Source organism: Lonchura striata, chromosome 7, assembly GCF_050655825.1.
Source record: "Lonchura striata isolate lonStrDom1 chromosome 7, ASM5065582v1, whole genome shotgun sequence".
NCBI classification, from domain to species: domain Eukaryota; kingdom Metazoa; phylum Chordata; class Aves; order Passeriformes; family Estrildidae; genus Lonchura; species Lonchura striata.
Window position 1 is genome coordinate 9,624,204 of NC_140709.1, and position 21,848 is coordinate 9,646,051.

General features: G+C 41.0%; 1 protein-coding gene across 7 annotated transcripts in view; it reads left to right on the plus strand.

The window, feature by feature from the left end:
- Positions 1 to 895: 895 nt before the first annotated feature.
- The window catches only part of ZNF148 (zinc finger protein 148), a 41,569-nt gene continuing 20,616 nt past the window's right edge, over positions 896 to 21,848 (plus strand). For 3 of the 7 annotated variants that reach the window (XM_085584172.1, XM_085584173.1, XM_085584174.1), the window contains exon 1: positions 1,294 to 21,790. In XM_085584172.1, the coding sequence (XP_085440298.1) occupies positions 21,461 to 21,790 (330 nt within the window). In that variant the 5' untranslated portion in view covers positions 1,294 to 21,460. Of the gene's footprint in view, positions 1,055 to 1,292; positions 21,791 to 21,848 lie in introns of those variants that run through there. The other 4 variants (XM_021526035.3, XM_085584169.1, XM_085584170.1 and 1 more) reach the window with 4 other exon arrangements.

Sequence of the window (21,848 nt, forward strand, 5' to 3'; positions counted from 1 at the left end):
TTTGGGTGGAGAGCTAGTCCAGGGAAGGCGTTGGGTTTTAAGATTTGGCCTCTAGCGATTCTCCCAATAGTTTATTGTGCAGGGTCATGGCGAACTTCATGATAATGGAGATTACAGTGCAGAAAACTCATGTTGGGACTTTCAGATGGCTTTGGAGGCACGGAGAGTCCGAGGGACGCCACGTGTGTGATGACACTGGCAGTCTGCAGTGGGGCCTCGCCAGAGATGCATCGGCGTGGGGAACCAGATCAGGCTTTACTTCTTTACACTGACGGTGGCAGAGCCCTTAACAGGATGCCCAGGGAGATCGTGGAATCTCTTTCTGGAGACATCCCAAACCCACCTGGCCGCGTTCCTGTGTCACCTGCTCCAGCTGAGCCTGCCTGGCCGGGGGGTTGGACGGGATGATCTCCAGAGGTCCCTTCCAGCCACAACAATTCTGTAGGAGTTGCGCCTTGTCCCTGACACCGGCGGCGGCCGCTCGGGCCTTCTCTCCCCGGGAGGCCCGCTGGGCCCCGGCCGGCCCCGAGGGGCGCGGGGCCGCTCCCGCCGGGGCCGATGCCCCACGGGTCCGTCCCGCCCCGCCTCCGCTCGGGGCCGGCGCGGGCAGCGCTCCCACGGCCGCGGCGGCCTCCTGACCCGCGTAACCCGGCACCGCCCGCCCCGGCAGCGGCCGCAGCCCCGGCGCGGCTCCCGGCTCGCTGCCCCATCGCCGTCATCCCCATCCCCATCCTCCTCCTCCTCCTCCTCCCGTCCCGCCGGTCCTCCGGGCGCGTTTCCCGTGGTGCAGCGCGCGCGCGGCGCTCTGGCCGGGTGTCGCTGTCACCGCCCGCGGACGCTCGGCGGAGCAGCAGGAAGGAGCCGCCGCCGCCGCCGCCGCCGCTCCCCCCGGGCTCCCCCCGCCGCCGCCGCCGCCCCGCCGGCCCCCCCTGCCCGCGCCCCGCCGCCCCCGCCATGCCCGGGGCCGCGGCACGGCCGCTCTGAGCCGCCGCCGCCGCCGCCGCGCTCCGGCCCGGCCCGGCCCGGCCGCCTTCTCCTCGCAGCGCTGCGGCCGGTAAGTGCCGGCGGGAGCGAGCCGGGGCCGGCGGGGCCGTTCGGAGCGCGGAGGGAGGGCGGGAGGAGGAGGAGGACAGGGAGGGGAAGGAGGGGAGGAAGGAAGGGGGGGCCGCGGCGCGGTGCGTCCCGCATGGGCCGCGCTTGGCCCCGGCGCGGAGAGGCCGGCGCGGAGCGGGGATGAGGAGGCGGCGGGCGCCCTCCGCCCGCTGCTCCCGCTGCTCCCCCGGCCGGAGCCGCGCAGGCCGCGCCGGGGCGGCGGGGATGGGGCCGGCGGGGCTGCCTGACAGACGGACAAAGAGCTGACGGACGGACGGACGGACAGCGCGTCCCGCGGGCCCCGTCCTCCCGGGCCGTATCCTCCCGCTGCCCGCCTCTCCATTGTTCCCGGTGTAAGATAGGTGAAGCGTGCCGACCTGCGAACAGTCATTTCGTTTGGTTTTATTTCTGCATAACCTTCTCAGAGTCTCCTCTCAGCTGCTCGGAGGAAGCTTTTGCACGGCACCTCTTTTCCCCAGCGTCGGGAGCTGCTAACAAGTGCCAGGCTGGAAGTGGCTTGGGAGAGCAGGGGGGACCAGTAGGAGTTGAAGAGAAATTAGTTGGGCTTCAAACACTTTCACTCATCAACATCATTCCTCCCCCGATTCCTGCCAAACCTCAGCTGGGGTGAGTGCAGCAGCGTCTGCATTAAGCTGGCTCATGGAAAGGGAAGACATTTATGTTGCAAACATAGATCATCTCTCTCTGATCACTTTGTTTTTGTAAACTGTTTAGGGCAGCTGTGAGAGATTTTGCAGAATGATTTAAAAAAAAAGTACACGTGTGGAATCCAATGATCCAAACTTTAGCCTTGCTTTGAAAGTCTGCTTGGAGCATGACCTATCTCTGTCTGCATACACGTGACATTCTGGTCCAAGAAGTTGAAGATGGGAGAGATGTCTTAGTCCTGATGAGGAGCATCTTTGCCAGTGGACAGGACAAATGACAGAGGACTGTGTTTTTTCTTTTGAATAGGATCTCAGTTGCTTTGTTTATTTCTGTACTTATTTGCAAGTGTCAGTAGTACTTTACAAGCTTGCTAGGAGTATATACATGGGCCCACCCATCATGCTTCAACATTTTGGAGTGCCCGTATCCAATTTTGTTATTGTAAGTGGTATAAATTTTGTAGCTATTCTGCATGAGTTGGGTGAATATACCTTGTGAAGGGAAGAAGTAGAAAAACAGTACTACCCTGCATCAAATTTTTGCAGGTGTTCTTATCCTTTCTCAAAATCAGTCCAGATAAACCAGTGGTCTGATTGAGACTTAAAATCTGTCCTGCTGTGTGAAAAGTTTGCATACCTTCAGGCCATGTTAGTTTTTCAGCGTTCACTCCCAGTGTTTGGGTTTGTGCATTGTCCAGTGACAGCTGTCATCTGCAGGAGCTTTGGCTGCACCGGAAGCTCTGGAGCATGTGAGGCCTGCTTTCCTGTGGATCTCATGGGATCTGCAGCCTCTTGATGCAGGGGACACATACATTCATAGGAGAGACCAGCAAAGCCTGCTTTTGTTGCAGTAATTTAGGAAAACAAAATTCAGTTTCAGTTGCAGTTTCCTGAAAACTGTTGTCATGGCCTTTCCTCATGAATATGCAACTGAATGTATGTGTGTGTTCAGTTTCCAAAATTGTTTTCTTTGTATTTTTTTCTGGATGTCTTCGTGCCCCTCTTCCCCAAGTATACATGTACTTAAGTCAGTGATCTGATATAAATGAAGAAAGCTGAAAAAGATGAGGTTGATCTTTTGCATTTAGACTGCTGTGTGCATGTGTCCTCTGTCTTTGCTCCTCAGGCTGAGACCTGAGAGAAGAGATGTGTGTGTAGTCTGTGCTTCTGTTATTCTGTCTTGTCCATGTGTGCTTCATGTCTGCTGTATTGCAAACATACTTTGTTTATGGAAACATACCTAATATAATGGATCATGAAATCAAACAATTAAGTGGGTAAGTAGCTACTTGAACAACCACAGTGATTAAAAAAACAAGGGAGAAGAATTATTCAGAATGTGAAAAGTTGTATTGCAGGCTGAATTGTTCATCTGAAGGAACATATACTTTGGGAATATTGTTATGTAGTTTTTCAAAAGTGTTTTTCCCTCTGAGTTCAGTGTGTAGAAGTTTATTTGTGTGAGGATATAAAGCACTGTGGAGTGTGAAGATGTTCTAAAGACAGTTGGTGTAAAACCATTGAGGCTGGAAGTTCGTACGTCCCTCTGAGAATATCTGTGTACCAGTAGTGTTAGAGTTGAACTATCAGAATGCTAATAATATATTACTCTAGTGAAATATGGTGACGGTTCACATCAAAGAGTTTATCTCACTTCTAGATACGTTCTTTGCACCACAGGTTCAATAATACAGATTTGCAAATAGTGGAGCTCAGGGTATCAGTTGTTAGCAGGTGGATTTAGGTTAAACATTTAAAAATGTACTAATGGGCAGGAAGTGTTTGTATTCTAGTAATCTGGGGAGAAACATGGTGGGTTTGGTTTTTGTGTCTGCTACAAGACATTGGTGATTTTTTTGTGACTGGAATCTCTGTAGTGTCTTCCTCGGGCGAGGATTGCTGTGAGAGCTCTTACAAATGGAGACCTGTCTGTATGGAGCAGCTTGATGGAGTGGGCCTTAATCTATCAAAACCCTTTTAAGTGTTTAGCATAATTTGGGATTAAGTTTGATTTCATTTTGGCTCTAATATAAAATGCATTTTTCTTTGTGAAATAGTGGAAGTTAAATAAGAAATAGTAAAACTGGTAGTGTCTTTTGTAAATGAAGATACTGCTGTTACCCTACACATGGAATGAAGCATCCAGCTTTCTTGTCCAAACTTAACATGTCTTATATGTTAAATGAATGGTACAAGCATTGAAAAGTAAGCACCAGTGGAAATATTTTTTACTTTGAAGGCTCTTAAATGGGTCTAACAGAGAAATAATAGGTTTTATTTAAAATAAGTATTTCCTCTGCTTTTGCCTGGCATTTTAATGATAGCTGCCTTTCAAGCCAGCATCATTTATGATGAAATAGATTCAAGCCTTCAGCTTGCAGTCTGATCTGCATAACTGAGTGTTTAAAGACAAAAGTGGTCCCACAAAGGCACCATGGATGTAACCAGACATGGGTGTCTGCTTCTGTCAGGTTGCAGGAATTATGTAAAGGATCAGTACTGTGATTAAGTTCCGCTTTAATTTGTTTGGGTTTTTTTGAAAGAAATACTTTGGGAAAATTATATTTCTTGAAGTGCTGAAATTCATGATTTTTTTTTCTTTTTTCAGTTCTGTAAATTAGTATCTGTGCAGAAACCCTTGTGGCTAGTATTGAGTTAGATGTACAAACCTACTGTTTTTTAATAGCTGAGACATAGCTATTGACATGTCAGCAAACCACAGCCATTGGCTATTATATGCCAAGGACAAATTTCTGTCTAACAAAGGAAAATCCATTCAGATTTTCATGAGATTTATTTTCATTTACACAAATGGTGTTAGTTACTTTATTTCAGTACTTTCCAGTGAAGTTAAATACACAACCCCATCTGTTTAGCTCATTAGCTGGTACTCTTTATACAATTTAAATATACTTTTTTTTATCTACATAGAATGGAATGTTTTATACATCAGCAGTAATTCCATAAACTGCACAAGTGATAAAATTTTAAACTATTTAACTTACAATTTATTGTACAAATTAAAATACAATAACATATGTGAGTATTCAAATATTATATGTGATTAAATTATCTTCCCCTGACTCCATATAGAGATATTTTTTATATGGCATTCATTAATGTTGGATAAAATACTTGGAAAAACTCTATAATATGTTCTCACAAAACTTGATTGTAAGTGTGTCCCAAGGGAAAATTCACTGTCTTTTAGAAAGACTGTGTAATCCACAACATACAGAAGGGTTAGAATCTCCTGACTACTTCTTTCACACCATCAGAATGTTATTCTGGGAGATAATATGGAATACTGCTTTGGCTCCAAAATAATTTTTAATGTACTCTTAGGATATTATCAGTGTGTTAGTATATTCCAGGCTATGATATCAAGGGGTAGCACTGTGAATACTGTAATGTAGTTAATGTATTACTAGGTTATATTATTTTATTATTTCATTGCACTTTTGAAAACAACAAGCCATAGCTCAATAACAGCATGTGTATTGGCCTGATCCTGGAACTGATACGCTCTACTGGCATATTAGTATCACAGTATCTGCATCTTGTCACGGTATGTGCAGAAAATCTTAAGACAGTGCTGTCTGATTCTTCCCTTATGACTAGGATGACATTTTTATAAGCGCAGAATTAAACAGTCTGATGATAAAATGAAATCTGTGTGGGAAGAAGTTCCAACCTGCAAACAGCAGTAGACTGTAATTTATGAACAGCCTATCAAATATAAACTGTCTAGATCTCTTGCACTGGAAAAAACCAAAAAAATCTAACATAAAAACCAAAATCAAAAATCAAAGTGGCTGTAAAATGTCCATAAGCCAATTTCTTGATATAACATGTGATATTACTCATGTGTAAGGCTGTTGTGATATCTGTGTGAGCTCAGCTATGTGACTGATAGAGCCTTCTGCTCTAAAATAGTTTCAAATGGCAGCTGCATCTGCAAGGTTAAAAGATGCCCATTCATAAAAACCTGTACAACTGTCTTAAATGTTTTTGTAATCATTTCCCATAAAGTCTCTATTAACTTTTGCTACTTATGCACCCCACCATGGATATAAAAGACTTCATTAGAGAGTTTTACAATGCCAGTAACATCATGACCAGGTCATGTTACCTTAATGCAAGAGGTGAAGTGAGAAATACTGATGCTGTGCAGGTGTGTCATAGTCATATGATCACTAGCAGTATTTAAGAAAAGGGAAAACTCAACTTTTTACATTCTCTGAATATTAATTGCTCTGTGATTGCCCTGAACATTTGTCAGATTTTTCTTTTTCTGTTGTTAGGATTGTATTTGAATCAAGGAAATGGTGATAATGCTCCTAAAAAGTGTGTGTGCATGCAGATGTATATGGAAGACTCTAATAGCATGTATTTATGATGCTGTCTGGCCTAAATCTCTAGTCCTGGAGAATGAGAAATGTTCATCATAAAGTGAAGTTTATTTTGCCAAACAATAAGCAGCATGTTTTAGTGCCTGGGATGACACTGGGAAGGGGCAAAGCAAGGAAGCAGTTTCTAAATGCAGTGGGTTTCTGCAGGTTTCCGTGGGTACTGAAAACTCTCCAGGCTTGCTTTCAACAAGTGATCTTTAGAATTGCCCTGCAGACATTCTTCAGTTTTGTAAAAGCAGGGAAGAGGGAGCAAAGTGAGTATGTAAGCCAAGAAATAAATACATTTCACAGGATGCATGGAAGATTTTTTTAGTCTGTAGGCATTATAACAGTCAGAATTTCCAGATTCAGTGGATGATTTCAGAGTGTGTCAAATAGGAGTGCTCTGAAGGAAATTATCATCTCCTGAGGCATGATTCTCCTCTGGTTTTGACCACATACACACAGTGGTTTCTAACATAGGTCACTGTTACATGTCTGTCTCTATCAAACAAAATACATGTGAAATGGATGGCAATTGCCAGGCTTTTAAGTTGGTCATTTATAGCACTGAGCAGTTCTTGATGCAACAGTAACTAACTATATACATAAATTTAAGACATGTTCTTTTTTGTGTCTGTAAAGTTTATTTTAACAAAGAAGTTCTTCACAATAGATTGGTAAACTCTCCCTTTTTGCTAGAGTAATCTTGCACTGCTTACTTTGAAGAAAAGTTTTGTATTGTCCACTGTAGATCAGCTGCAGAAGGAGGTGGTCAATCCTCAGGGCACCAACATGTTATGCAGTTATTTTACCAAAATCACTTGCAGATTTTCCAGACATGCCCATGAAATACTGGTTTTCAACTCCTGTTCTGACCTTATAATTGGTTTTCTTGAAAATAAAGTCTAGTGTGAAGGTGTCCTGAGTGAATATTGCTTTAACAATATCAAATAAAAATGAATCTTTCATATGGGAAAGACTGCTGTCATCCTTCAAAGAGGAAAGCTTTATTAGGCTGTGGTTCTCAGGAGCTTCCTCTGTCATGGTGAATCTGACAGTTGTATTTTGTGATGAATTTTTGTGTGAGTCAGCAAAAAGATGTCAAAGTTATGTGATTGTGTTCTGAGGAGCAGGAAAGCTTGTATTGTTATGGGGTATAATGAAGTAAGGAAAAGCTACTTGACTTTAGTGTTGTTTTTTCCTGGTAGAGATTACGAAGTTGTCTTTTTAAATGACTCATAGAAGAGAATTTTTATGTATTTGAAATGTGTTTTTTTATGATCACCAGTGATAAAATTAAGTTACTGAGAGGGGAATTAAAATAGGGTTTATAGAAGAGGAGCACACAGAGGATGATCATCCAGTTGTCACAGTATTTTGCTGGAAGATGTGAAGTAGGTGGCAGTTTGTAGACAAAACCAGTGGGCTTGTTGTCTGAATCTGACAGTGAAAAGTAGATCATGCAACCCAGGCATGTTCAGCTGGTGCCTGGTAGGAATCAGTGTTACACTATATTGGATCAAATGTAGTGCAGCTTTAAATGTGAATTTACTGTCACTTTCCAAGGAACAGCGATGTAAAAGGAGAAACTGATAGAAAACTTAATCTGTCAATTCTTTGCATGAGCTCACATTTTACTGTCTAGGGTGCCTTTGTGTCACTCCTGGATTCCTTGTAGGTCACAGGACAGGCAGGGGACTTTCTGCAGTTGTGGTGGTGATGAGAGAGTGGCTGCACATGCAGAAAAAATGGAATCTGTTGCAGTTACATTTTATGTGCCTAGAATTTGCTGTAACATTGGGCAACTCTTCATTTCCCATATTTTGTTGGACACAAGTTCAGCAGAGAAGCTTTGGCTCTGGTTCTTCTATCTTGGGTACTTGAATAGGTAGTGTTAGGACAAGGGGTAATGAACTGAAGCAGGGTAGATTTAGAGCAGCTATTAGGAAGACATTTTGACTGTGAGGGTGGTGAGACACTGGAAGAGGTTGCCCAGAGAAGCTGTGGATGCCCCATCCCTGTCACTATTTAAGTCCAGGCTGGATGGGGCCCTCAGCAACTGGTCTAGTTGAAGGTATCCTGCCCTGGCAGAGGGTTTGGAGGTAGGTGATCTTTAAGGTTCCTACTGAACCAAACCATTTGAGGATTCTGTAACAAATGGTTGCTGTGTTACCTATGGGACACACCTGTGCATTGAGGGAACTGGGTGAGTGCAGCTGCATCGGTGTGAGACTCTTAACATGGATGGATGAGGAGCCAATAGCTGGAAAGCAGTCCATAAAGGTAGAATATGCTGAATTTTTTTCTTCTTCTCAATCCTGTCAGAATATTTTCTGGCTTTACAGATTGCTTTCCTGCTTACTCAGTAATACAGATTATATTGAATGTATTCCACTAAGATTTGGCTTAATCATGAAGTTACTTGACTATAGGTTTTCAAAAAAATTCAGACCTGTTTGGAATGGTAGCTCTTAATTATTGGTCTGTGAGTTAATGGCATCAAGAACCTTCAGAATTTTTATTCCTAGTAATTACAGGAATTGTTATAAACATGTATCATATCTTTTAATCATTCTGAATTCTTGTTTTAGTGTATTCTAGGATTTAATTAGTGTGAATTAGCTGCAGGGCACAAAAGTCATTGAGGTAGAATCCAATTTCCACAACCTTTTTATTCAAGAGGGCACAATCCTGAGAAGTCTGTGTTTTATTTTTTGGATTATTTTCAGTGTTTGTCAATGGGCCAGGATATCTGTGTTATTATTGCTCTTATAAAATTGTTTCTACACATCTCATGTTTTGGCTTGTCTCAATCTGAAAATGGGCTTAAGTGCCTGAAAATTGTTTGAGAAATTTAAAACTGTAATGAGGAAAAATCACCTTGGGATATGTGGTAGAAGTCAGTGGGATTCCTTGTTCATACCATTTTTGAACAGTTACCTGGAAGTTCTTGCTAAGGTTGTGGATAGTCTTTTGAAGAGGATACACTGCAGAAGCACACTGGATTTAGTACCTGATTTGCCTTTTTTTTTTTTTTTAAGTGAGGGTCATTGAGATTAAAAATGAATTAAAAGAGGCTGATTTACAATTCTGGAATTTTATGTAAGTGGGATAGGAATAATTCTTAGTTGAGTTAATCTCACCACAAGTGTTGGTTAGCAGTAGGGAGGTGGTGGATTTCTTGCAACAGTGTGGAAAAAAAATCCTAACTGGACATGAGTATGCTCTTAAAAAAACCTTCTTTGTTGTCTTGGCAAATGTACATGGGCTGTAACATGCTTGTGTTCCAGGAGGGGTTTTGAGAAAGTGACCTGGTTGCTCACTTCCATGATTTTAGAGTTTATTTCTACTCCTTCCTCCTCTGGCTGATTTCATACTATCTTTAAATACTAACACATGTCAGTTTTATGTGCTGAATATTCTGTTTATTCCTGATGAAAGTGCTTGGTACTGTTCTGATGCTTTAACAGAGTGCTGTTTAGGCCACAGCAATCCCTGATTCCACTGATGAAAATTGCTCCTTGGTGCCCAATTTGTAACTGCTTGAATATTTGAAGAACAGTGATAGATTTTCTTTTTCTGGCTCAGTGTTGATCAGTGTTCTCCCTAACATAGTGTCACAACATCTCTGCTCTTTGATTTTTATCATGCTTTAAAGGAAAGAAAGGGCTACAACCAGGGTATGCAGGTCAAGATGCTGCCTCTAGTGATACCTAAATCATTGTCATTGCACTGGTTTTATATTCCAGAGCTGCCATCTCTGAAGAGTCCAAATGCTTTTTGGAAATGTCATGAATATTCTGTGATTCCTTTTCTTACCTGATGAGATTAATAATGGGCTTATCTTTTCCATTGACTATATTACATGTGTGTTGCCTCGTGTTAGCAAATGTGAAGTAGATATTTAATTTTTAGTTGCCAGGTGTATTAGTCTTATAGAATAGGTAGGTCACTAAAAGGCCTTTTTTTATTAATATAGGTAGGATAGATAATTTATTTAACCTTAATAAAGGTTTGAAGAATGGAGCAGTGAGTAGAGATGTATGTCTTTGAGTTTTAGGCTCTTTCAGGTCTCCTGGCCCAGATTTTTGACCCCTGAAGGTAACACTGTGGTATTTGAAAAGCAGTAGAGAAAGCATAGGATTTACTTGGTCTGTCTGGAATGAATCTTTTGCTAAAGAGGTATTCATTCTATCATGTTTCGGATTAACTGGATTATTTGAGCTTCTGTTCCATGTGTAGATAGATGAAGGGTGTGTTTGAAACACAGTTGAAATTAAGTAAATATGCATTAAAAATGAAGTTATACTGAGGTATGACAATGCTTCCTCTGCAGAAGAATGAGATGAGAAAATGTTCCTTGCCTGGTGGAAAGTTGATCTAGGGAGAGAAAAGAACATTTTGTAGAATTTGTTTTGAGATGTTACACAGAACGTAATCTTACCCTGAATAGGTTTGCTGAAATGAAGTTATAGAAAAAATGCCTGCTCTATGCATGGTGGTGTGCTAAAATTGAAATTGGAACTTAGGAGAATAGTTCCTGAATTCTAAAATACTTGCATTGCTTTCACAACCTGAGTGCCCATGTTGAAATAATGTCAAGTGCTGAAGTAAGATCTAGAAATACTACCTGTGCTCTGTAAGATCTGCATTGTTGATATTCATGGCCTTCTCACCTATGGTTTAGAATAGTGTTGGTTTTTTTCCTGTAAGTTTTCCTTGTGCTGTCATGTATTTAAATGAGGAGTGTCTTCCAGAACCTCTAAGATGGCTTTTGCAGCTAACTTCCAGTTTTTTTTGAGCAAAACTTTCTTGGTTATACTTCTGTTAGCTTATTGTCCAATGTTATTTAATCTGTGTGGATGTATTAAGTAATTGTCTTGAATTCTTCTGTAATTACTGCTTTTCTTTAGTACATGTAGATGGTCTTTTAGAAAACAAGTTGAAGTAAAGATATTACAAGAAAAGCATGGTTTTAAAAGAGCAATTTTAGGTGTAAATTAAGTAGGCAAGCCTTAAAATAGCAGCATTGAGCTTTACCTGTGCCACTTAATTTTACCATCCTCCTTATGGTTATATTATTAATATATTGCATCTTAATATTATGCCATATTATTTCATGATACATGAACCCCAAAGCCCATACCTTTTTGAATGTCCATGACTTGGATAAGCAGCTGCTCTGTACTTTGCTTTCTTCTTGTTGCATAACGTGTGTTCTCTTACTGTGCTTTGCTTAATCCTGCTCTGAGGGCAGAATGAATATATTACTTTGTGAAATTTCTGTAATAGTTATCAGTAGGCTTGTGAGGCCCTCAGAGATAATGTCTGCTGCTCGCTTCACACCTAAATCCCAGGTGTATCATTGATTTAGAGACACAAAATGAAAAGATGGGAGGGGGAATGATTTGCCAAGATAACAGATTAGCCCCAAATGCAGTGGCAGAGCTGCAAAAAGCTAAATCTCTCGTAGTTCTGTTGCATCATGGTGGCAAACAATGTTTCTCTTTTCAAAGTCTTATTGTCATGCTTACCTTTCCTGGTAAGCACCTTTTCTTTTGTGGCAGTCCTACACTGGTGTGCCCCATTCCTCTAATCATTCTGCACCAGTGGTTGCTCCATGTTAGTTGGAAACCTACTGCTGGTTGGGTTTTTTGGTCAGTAGTTAGGTCCTGGGGAGGCCAGACCCCTCTTACCCACCTTCTCTGAGCAGTTTTCTCAGCCACTGGTCCAGGTTTACCTTCCCATCCGAGGTGTGCTGTCTTCTCCCCTCAGGCTGCAGGAACAAGAGCACCAAAACCGATTAGTTCACCCTTGTGACCTATATTGAATATTGCTTGCTGTTACAAGTATTTTACTATGCCTCAGGGAGAGGAAATGGATATTTCTTATTTTATGGCTGGAGAATTGGTGCCTGTGAGCAAGACGAAAATTTGTGTTTGGTGTGGATGTCCATTGAGCTCTTTAAGGGCTTTTTTTAAAAATTAAAATAGCAGCATTGCATTCATCTTTGTATTTTTAAAGTAGTGCTGTAAGTGACGTAATTGCAGCTCTGAGTACTCAGCATTTTGGGTAAATCTGACCTAAATGTGTCAGAGTAAGCAGCCAGAAAATGTGCCAAATATAATTATTGATCACCTATTTTTAAAAAACTTTTGTAGAAAGTGCTTGATCCTATTTTGCATGGTAGGGTTCAACTGCCTAAATGGTCACAGCTTTCTTTTCTTTGCTCTGTGACTCACGCATGTTTTGGCACTTGTAAGAAGCAGAGAAAGGATATTATAATCTGTCTGACTAGTTTCACATATTTTTATGGAGCATTCCATCCAGTGTGCTGTAGAAAACCACATATGTATATATATATATACACACACACGCATGCACATATATTTATGATATTTGTATTTTAAAGAAGTACAGTACCAGTATTTGTGCTTGGGATTGCCTTGTCTCACTTGCAGAATCTTACACTCAGCCTTGATGAACTTTGTGAAGTTCACAAAGGCCCATCTCTCCAGCCTGTCAGGGTCCCTCTGGATGGCATTCCTTCCCTCCAGGGCATCCAGCACTGGTGTCTTTGGGACCTCGCTGGGGGTGCCCTCAGTCCCAGTGCCAAGCCCTGAGGAGTCCCACTTGTCACTGGCCTCCCCTTGGACATTGAGCCATTGACCACAGCTCTCTGAGTGCAACCATCCAGCCAATTCTTTATTCACCAAGAGGAAGGAAGAAGTGCACACCCATGTACAGACCTTTGGTGTTTGGACCAATTTGAGAGCAACAGCAGGTTGTCATCTTCTGTAAAGCAGCACTAGCATAGTGCTTGTGATGAGTAGAGATGCACAGATACTTGCAGATAGTAAAGAAGTTGTGAGGCCCAAGGAGTTTAAGGGCTTTAAAAAAAAAAATCATATTTTTAAAAATCTGTGCATTAGAGGAGGTACCAGTGAGAGGGTGGACTCTCAGAGTTAGGAGGAGAGATTGCCCCTTCCAATGACCTTAGCTTTTAGACTGGCTCAGCTTTGTGATAGAACTGCACTGTTGTCAAAATCAAAAACCATTTGACGCACTATCTGAAATATTTTTATAAAGTTTCAGTTTGGGGCATGCATGAGATAAATGAAATTTCACAAAATTTTCACCAGTTGAACTGAAGTTATAAAATGTTACTTAGAAGATGCTAGGTAGCCTTAGTTATGTGTAGTGCTTGTTTTCCTAATTATAAATGTCATCAGAAGTCCCCAGAGCGAGCACTTTTGAGTGTCAAAGTTTCATGGTGCAAAGACAGAAATCGTGTGTTGTTCTTCTGAGGTTAACTACTCAGTGGGAGAAATTCTCAAAAATAACTATTATCTAGTAGTTTATAATTTACCACAAAACCAATGGCTTTTTCTTTTCTAGACAAAAAGTAGCATTGCCTGTGATTTTTAGGCTATTTAAAGTATGTTTGTGACACTGGTGACACCTCTGTGGATTTTGACATGGCACTGTGGCTTTTTAAATACAGCATCACAAGCTTTTCTAAAAGCACATTTGATAATAAATTATGTCTCTGCTGGTGATGATGGAATACAGATTTCAGGATAAGAAAGGTGACAAAGATTTTCACACATGGATAATTCTATGCACGATAAGGAGATTTTCTGTGAGTAATCCTGTTGATTGTAATAGGACTATTCACAGCTCAGTATGAGTGTAAATCTTGGTGGAATCAGGCCCTGCACTGGCATGTGTTCAGCAACATGGAGCACTCAGAAAAAGCTGTGCAACAAGTCATACGAGTGTATCATACGTTACCTTTTAGAATGTGTTGATTTTATGATCTGTTAACCTTTTCATGATGATTTATGTTTGATTGCTTTCTTTTTGCATGTCAACACATTCTAATTGATTCTTAAAAATACTTGTGTGTTAATTTAAAAATAGTTCTTTTAGCTGAGTGTTATTTTTCTGAGTGGGAATAAGAGAGAATTTTATTTAATGTTCTTTATTTAGAACCATTAAGAAGGGTATTATTCTTTACTCTCTAGGCTTCTGTGGTATGGTAAAAATTGAACCTTTGATATTATAAAAGCTAGTTTTGTTTCCTTTTGTATTGGACTATGGCCATATTTTAATAGTGCAACTAAATATATTTTATGATGTGATGAGAGTAGTCAGCATTTTTCATGGTTTGATAGGGATTTAAAGTGGATGTTAGGAACCTGTTCAGTTCTAATTTTTCTCTTCCTTTTGGAGGGGCTTGAATTGGTGCTGGTTTCATTCATGGAAATGCTTAAACCTTAGTAGTTTTAAACGTGCTATTGAGCCCTGTTGCTTTCTCTTTCTTCATTAGCATCAGGAATTGTAGAATTATTGGTGACTTTTATACTTCATTTTAGGAGGAAGGCATTTGAGAATGTAGATAGCCATTTTCCCCGTGGTCTGAATTTGTTGTAGCCGTTGGGTATGTCTGGATGGCAGCTCTGAGGTGTTCATCTGTGTGTGCACATGGCCTTTGTGGAGCAGTTTCACAATGCACTTTAATCTGATCCAACAGCCACTGACCACTCCTGGGAGAAACTCCTGTTCCCTGCTCCTGCTTCCTCACTGCCCATCTCCCGTGTCCTCCCCCTGCTCTGTCCCACTGACACAAACCTCATGGCTTTTCTGTGGGAATGGTTTTGTCCAACTCCCTTCTCAGCAGGCAACAAAGAGGTCTGAGGGAGAAGAGGTGCAGGACACTCCCCTTTGGGCAGGTACCCCCTGTATTGGATTGTTTCTTGCAGTATCATTGAGAGTTGGGTAAATAACAAAGCACACCAAATGTCCACTGGAATGGCCTATCAACTGTAGTTGATTTTGTAGAAGTTTGGCTATTCAGAAAGGTTTTACTAATGCCAGTAAACTGTTCTGATTATAAAAGTGTTGATTTTTAAATTTGGAGTAAACCTTTCCAAAGTGAATTCCACTATTCCACTAATTAGGGAAGGAAAAAACTCTGTGCTAGAATGAGAATGTTCATTTGGGGAGTTTTATAGATTATGTACACTATATTAATTTAAGCTTACAGTTTACCACAAATAATTGCAGCATGACCATAGAGATGAGCCCTAAGAAACTGAGAGGTTTCCCCAGATCGCCTTTTGAAAGTTTATTCTGTGTGTATTTTGCACAAGTAACCTTCATATGTTTTGTAGTTTGAGCTCTGCATGTACTTACTCCTTCTTCCCAAAGCTCTTGCAGCAAGGATGTGGAAGGAGTGCTCAGGTATGTGTTCTGTAGCTTCAGTTATTGGCTCATTAGGAATTTTGCCTTGTCTTTAATGAAAACACTTCCCAAAATGTGGAGCTAAAATTATGTCATCAGGCTACTCCTAGTGTAAGGTTACCCTGAAACCATTTAATACCTTGGGCTGAGCACAGTGTCAGCTTTTGTGAGGGGACTCTTGGAGGTAGTTTTCATCAGAACAGTATCGGATTGCTAAAGGCTAGTTAGAATTCTGTTGTGCATCCTGGCCCTTGTGTTTGAGTTGTTGTATCATAGAAAATATGGTCAAAGAGAGCTTATTGCTATAATGAAAGTCATATTTCTGTCACAAGTCTTTTCTACAGCCTTTCAGAAGGAGCTCAGGTTTAAACCAGAAGAATAGTTCTATTTTAACAGCTTTCCTTTCATGTTTGCCTCAGCCTTCTTTCATTCCTTCTTGCTTTGCAAAAGTAGGGAGAAGATAGTGTAGGAGAGAGGGTGGAGTGGGTTATGGATATAGAAAGCAGCTAATCCTGCTTTTTAACACTTAAAAGGAGTAGTAGAAGTTCTAGAACAACACAGACTTTTCGCAGGACACTGTTTACAAATACAAAATGTCTATCTTACTTAAAAAGAAAAAGCAAAAACATTGATTCTGTTCTACAAATAGATACTAAATTGCAGATGATTTTAATTTTTTTGTCTCTGCTGTTAATCCTTAAACGTGTTTTCGTTTCTCCTCTGTCACAGTCTTTTAAATCCTGCAGAATTCATGTTTCTGCACATACGGATTTTATTTTTAAAGTGAACCCAATTAGTATCTCTGAGTACTTGCTCATTAAATTAAATAATGCCTTATTTCATGCTTAAAAAAAGAAGGGAGAAGACAGAATAACCCTTAGCATCAATCAAAGTGGAGAACAAGAGCAAGACCTGGTGTTGTACTCTGATGACTTACAAATTTTACTGCTTTCCTTCCGGGTCTCTGTTCAAATCTCCTCCATAGCAGCCACCATCCCAGCAGACTTTTTGAATCAAATAATGTTTTCTCTAGATGGTATTTTTATTTTTGATTCTGAATTGAAATGTTGTCATGCTTTTCATGCAGCATGTTTTCATTTAAGTGGTTGTTTCTTTAATTAGGAATATTGTCTTTGCTGCTCAGCTCTCCAGCTCAGTGCAGAAGATTTTGGAAAAGCTGATGTCAGGGCTCCTGAAATGAATAGTTGTGAAGTGCAGCCAGAGGCTCTGGCGAAGCAGCGGTTTCTGAGCGAAGCAATGTGGTTCACTGGCTGGGGATGTGCTGCAGGCAGCTGTGGAGCACCCTGTGAAAAGAGAAGGTGCTGGCAGGGTTCTGTGAGACCTTTTCCAGGCAGTCCTTCCCCTTCCTCTCTCTCTTCCCCAGGGAGCTCTGCCTGTAGATGTCTCTTGTCAGATGCTTTCCCTACAGTAAAGGCTTGGAGAACCGCTATCAAGCAAAATGTATTCTTTAAACATTTTGTTGACAGCTATTTTTCTGTCAGTTTATAGAGGAACTATACACTATTAAGAAAAATAATAAAATTATGTGGTGAAGCTTAATAGAATTTCTGAAATTCCATGAAAAACATGTCTGCAATAGGGATTGCAATGTCTTATGCCAAGAAATTTGCTTGTGTGTGTGTGTATGTGGTTTGCATTTTTGTAGCTTCCCTAGAGATAATCTCTAAGTAAGTTGATCTTTATTTCACAAATGCATCTTGCACTTAAAAATGTATTTAATCTTTGCAGGCTTGGTAAAGTGTTCCTGTTTGAATGCTTTTAACTTACATTTCTTTATCACACTGTCATTCTTCCAAGAACACTTCTCGTCTTCAATTTGAATGATAGGATTCCTTTTATGTGAGCCGAAAGGTGTCACTTGACAAATTACAAGTGTTTTACTGAATTAATTGCATTTGGGATGCTTCTTGCTTGGATTAATAGCCTGTTTTTGTTTGTGGTTCTTTGTTTTAAAACATCACCTGTAAGTCACGTAACTTACATTGTTTTTCATTACTTCTCATATGCAGCCTAACACTTTGAGTTCTCACTATTTTTCTTTGAAAAGCCAGGTGTTTGAAAGCCTGATTTAATAAGCAGTGCACTTACTACACCACTTCTGATATGACTCAAGATCATGGCTAGAAGATAACTTGAGGGCTTTCAGTTGCATGACTGTGCTAAACCTGCTAGTCAGGGTGAGAAAGAAACTCTTTCCATATCCGTGGCAGCTGAGCGAGCCAGCAAGACCCATGAACACCAGTGCACAGCCGGCCTGTCCTCTGGGGAGCTGCTGTATCTCGCCAGCTGTCCCAAGGTTTGGCATGTCAGGAGTCTTCCTGCCTCTGTTGGTGAGAGTAGCAGGCTCTTCTGTGTGGTTAACACTCAGCTTCTTAGTCTGCCTAACTTCCTGCCAGGAAGTAGCTTTAAATCCAGGATTTCCGCAATTCCTACCTAATTTCTGAGTGATATGGCCATATCGTCCTCCATGTGGAAGAGCCTTCTGTGCTGTTCTTGCCAGTGGCCTGATCAGACAGATTAGGGCCACCATGTTCTCACACTTGGTGCTGTTTGTTCTCCCTTGAATATGCTTCAGCATCTTGAGTTCTTGTATTCTCATACCTGTCCACGTAATTCCTGTGGAGAATCTGCAGTGATCTGATGCTGTCGTATTTCTGTAGTGTGGAACAAAAGCATAGTGAATGACAATTTGTGTGAGATGTACCCTGAGTGTGGATTGAATTCAGATAAAGTCTGAAATTAGTAGATATATTTGTTTTATTTTCCTTGAAGTCTGTCTTTCAAGCTAGGTATTTAGAATGCTCTACCAAAAGAACCAGTCTCAGCCTTAGGTCTTTTGCACCATCTTTTACCATATCTTAAGAATTTCACTTTTATTTCACCTTTCTCACTTGGCACAGGATATTCCAAACCAAAAAGATGATAAATTAATCCTCATTTTCTTCTTTTATGATGTTGTTGCAAGATCTCTGGGAGATCTGCATTGGTGGGAAGAATACAGCCTTAGTGCTGTGCCAGGTTTTGTTTGTTTGTTTGTGTTATTGCTGAGAAACTATCAGTTTGGTTTCCCAGTTACATCTGAAAAATACTTCATGGATTATATAATGTCTGCAAGTGGCTGTATGGCATACCAGACTTGCATTTTCTGTTGAAGACATCTCATTCTCTTACTCTAACTGGATTAATTTGAGAGTCAGTTTGTCACATAGCACTACCTGAGCATACTCAAGGCATTAAGAAATTGTTGTCCATATTTGAAGACAGATACTGTGAAAATCAAAAGCATGATTTCAAACTTACGTTAGAATTGCAGGAGAACTAAAAAGGACAAATCACAAGCATAAATGTCCTGAACAGAATTTTTCCATGTTCCTCTCCTGTCATGGGTGGTTTTGGTCCCTAAAATGGACTTGTTATGTAGGAAGGAAGAATGCTAAAAAGATTGATGACACTGTCATATATAAAGACATTTAGCTTGGTGACTCTGTCCTCCTGATTTCCAGCAGATCCAGGCTTACTAAAAATAATAAAAAAAGTATTTACCTGAAAAGCTTCTTCCTTTGGTGTACTTCTTAAATATTTGAAACTGAGAGAGGTCAGACCATCCTGGCTGTCAGCTTTTCTGTGATGTATTTGGAAGTTTAGAAACTCTCACGGTACAGAATAGGGACAAATGTTCTTTCACTTTTGAGTTATAAGACATGACTTGCCATCAGGATGTGTGAATCGGCATTTTACTTTGAGGTGTGTTGTGAGTTGTTTTTTTCTTTTTTTTTTTTTTTTAAGAAATTGAGTTAGTTTTACTTTCAGAATCTTAAGAACCAATATTAATATTAATGTAGGAGAACTTCATGAGATTTTTTTTCAGCTCTTTCAGCTGGTGCCTTCCATTCCTACCAAGTAATCGAGGATCTTACCTAAAAAGAAACCACTACTTATTTTGTAAACTTGATGTAGTTTGATATAAAGAAAGCTTCACAAATATTAAGATACACTGAGAGTTTTTGAAATATATTCATGGAGAAGAAAATTATTTAGAAAGTGATCAAATGGATCAGACTGAATATGGAAATTTAGACACCTGATGTACATTTATTTGATGTAGTGTTTTTGCATGTTGGCAGCCTGTTAGACTGGCATGGGCTGTTGTGGTGCAGTTCTGCAGTGATGGCCCTGCTGGTTTTAGGCAGAGACCTGATTTCTGTGGACATAACCCATAGAGAGACCTGATTTCTTTGGTTATGAATAGTCATTGTGAGCTGCAGGGAAGGCAGCATAGCCTCTGACTTTAGACTTGAATGGAGATGGATCCTTTCTCCATGCTGCACTCTCAGGGGGATGGAATTTGAAGCGGATGTCTAGCAATGTACCCACATCACACCTGTATCCTAACTCTGAATGCATCAAAACCAAAGGTGCTGCTGCTGTTGTGATGCTGCCCAAGGTCCCATCTGGTGCTTTCAGCTGGGCCTGCTGTGTGTTGTCCAACTCCACTGTGCTGCTGCTCGCACCCCTGTGTCTGCTGTGGCCTGTGTGTTATTGCCTCTGCTCTCTGGCTGTGGGAGCAGAGAGGTGGAGGAAGCATGTCTGTCTGTCTTTCTGTTGGTGTGTCTGTCACAAGGAGCACTGAGGAGTGGGTAGTAGGGATTATGGGCCTGGGGAATAGGGTGAAGGAGACTGACTGCTCTGACTGGACATCCAGTGTGCCAAGGAGGAGTCCTAGAACTACCTTGCATATATATTGATTAGTAGAATGAGAAGACGCTGCCACTTCCAGCTTCACAAAAGCCTCCTGCTCTGTGCTAAAAACTAATAATGTCATGATACTTGTTAGAATATTGTGAATTGTATTGCTTTTCATGATTGGAATTTATATTTCCTCACTAATGCTCCTGCTCACTGTGACTGTCTTTTATGAACAGCTTTGACCTCTCTATTTGAGTCTTTATTTGATGTATAACTTTAGCTATAAAGTTACATTTTCAAGCTATTCATAACATCATTACAGAATAGCTTGGGTTGGAAGGGATTTTTAAAGGCCATCCAGTCCAACCCCCAGCAATGAGCAGGGACATCTTCACTTAAATCAGTTTGCTCAGCCCCATCCAATCTGGCCTTGAACATTTCCCACCTCTCTGGGCATTTTGTGTCAGTGTTTCAGCATCCTCATTTTAACAATATTCTTCCTTATATCTAGTCTAAATTGACCATGTCTCCATCCAAAACCATTACCTGTTGTCCTGTTGCAACAGGCTCTGCTAAAAAGTTCTTTCTCCACCTTAAAAGCTCCCTTTTAAGTAATGAAAGGCTTCAGTAAGGTCTCCCCAGAGCCTTCTTTCTCTCTAATCCTGTTGGCATAGCAGAGATGTTCCAGCCCTTTGATAATTTTCCTTAACTTCCCTGGACTTGCTCCAGCAAATCCACATCCTTCTTATGTTGTGGCTCCAGAGCTGGATGTAACACTGGAGGTGGAGTCACAGGAGAGTGGAGTGGAGGGGCAGAATCACCTCCCTCCACTGCTGTTTTGGATGCAGCCCAGTTTTCTCTTGCTTGTGGATATTAAGATGTTCCCGGAGCTGCAACGTGCTGGGGTAACAGCAGTGGAAGGGTAGTGAAAGGACAAGGAAGTAGGAAGAACAAGACCAATATGAAAGGTGTTTATAAAAGACAGTCAAAATGGAAAAAAAGAACAGAGCAAAGAGGGCATACAGGAGAAATTTAAAAGTTTTCTAAGGAATGAGAAGGAGGAATTAGCCGTCATTTAATTTACTTTTGCCAGTTGTCAGGAGCGCTGATTTGAAACCTTTTATTTGAAAATGTTCAATTGTGTGTACATGCAAAAGGAGAGAGTCTTTTGACATTCCTCAAAGATACCCAACTTTTGGTTCTTACTCAGTATCAATTTTAGGACTGCATGTGTGTTTGTTGAGTACTGACTTCAGTTCTTATAAAATGTTTTTAAGTAAAAAATTTTGAGCAAGCGCACCAATTGTAGATGTTTACTATTAAAACTTTCTTTGTAGGTAATTGCACTTAAGAATGAACATTGAAGACAAGCTGGGAGGATTATTTCTTAAATGTGGTGGCATAGACCAGATGCAGTCATCCAGGGCTATGGTAGGGATGGGTGCAGTATCTGACCAGTCTGGAGTATCGCGAGAACGGCAAGAGGCAGTGCTTCAAGATCGGACTATGCCGCACCAGGAAATTCTTGCAACAGATGAAGTGTTACAGGAAAGTGAACTTCGACAGCAAGAGATGATTTCACATGATGAACTCATGGTCCATGAGGAGACGGTAAAAAATGATGATGAAATGGATGCACAAGATAGACTTCCTCAAGGGCTGCAGTATGCTGTTAATGTCCCTGTAAGCAATTTCTTTGTGAAATATTGGAGAGGTTACTAGGAAGTTTGATCTGGTAGTC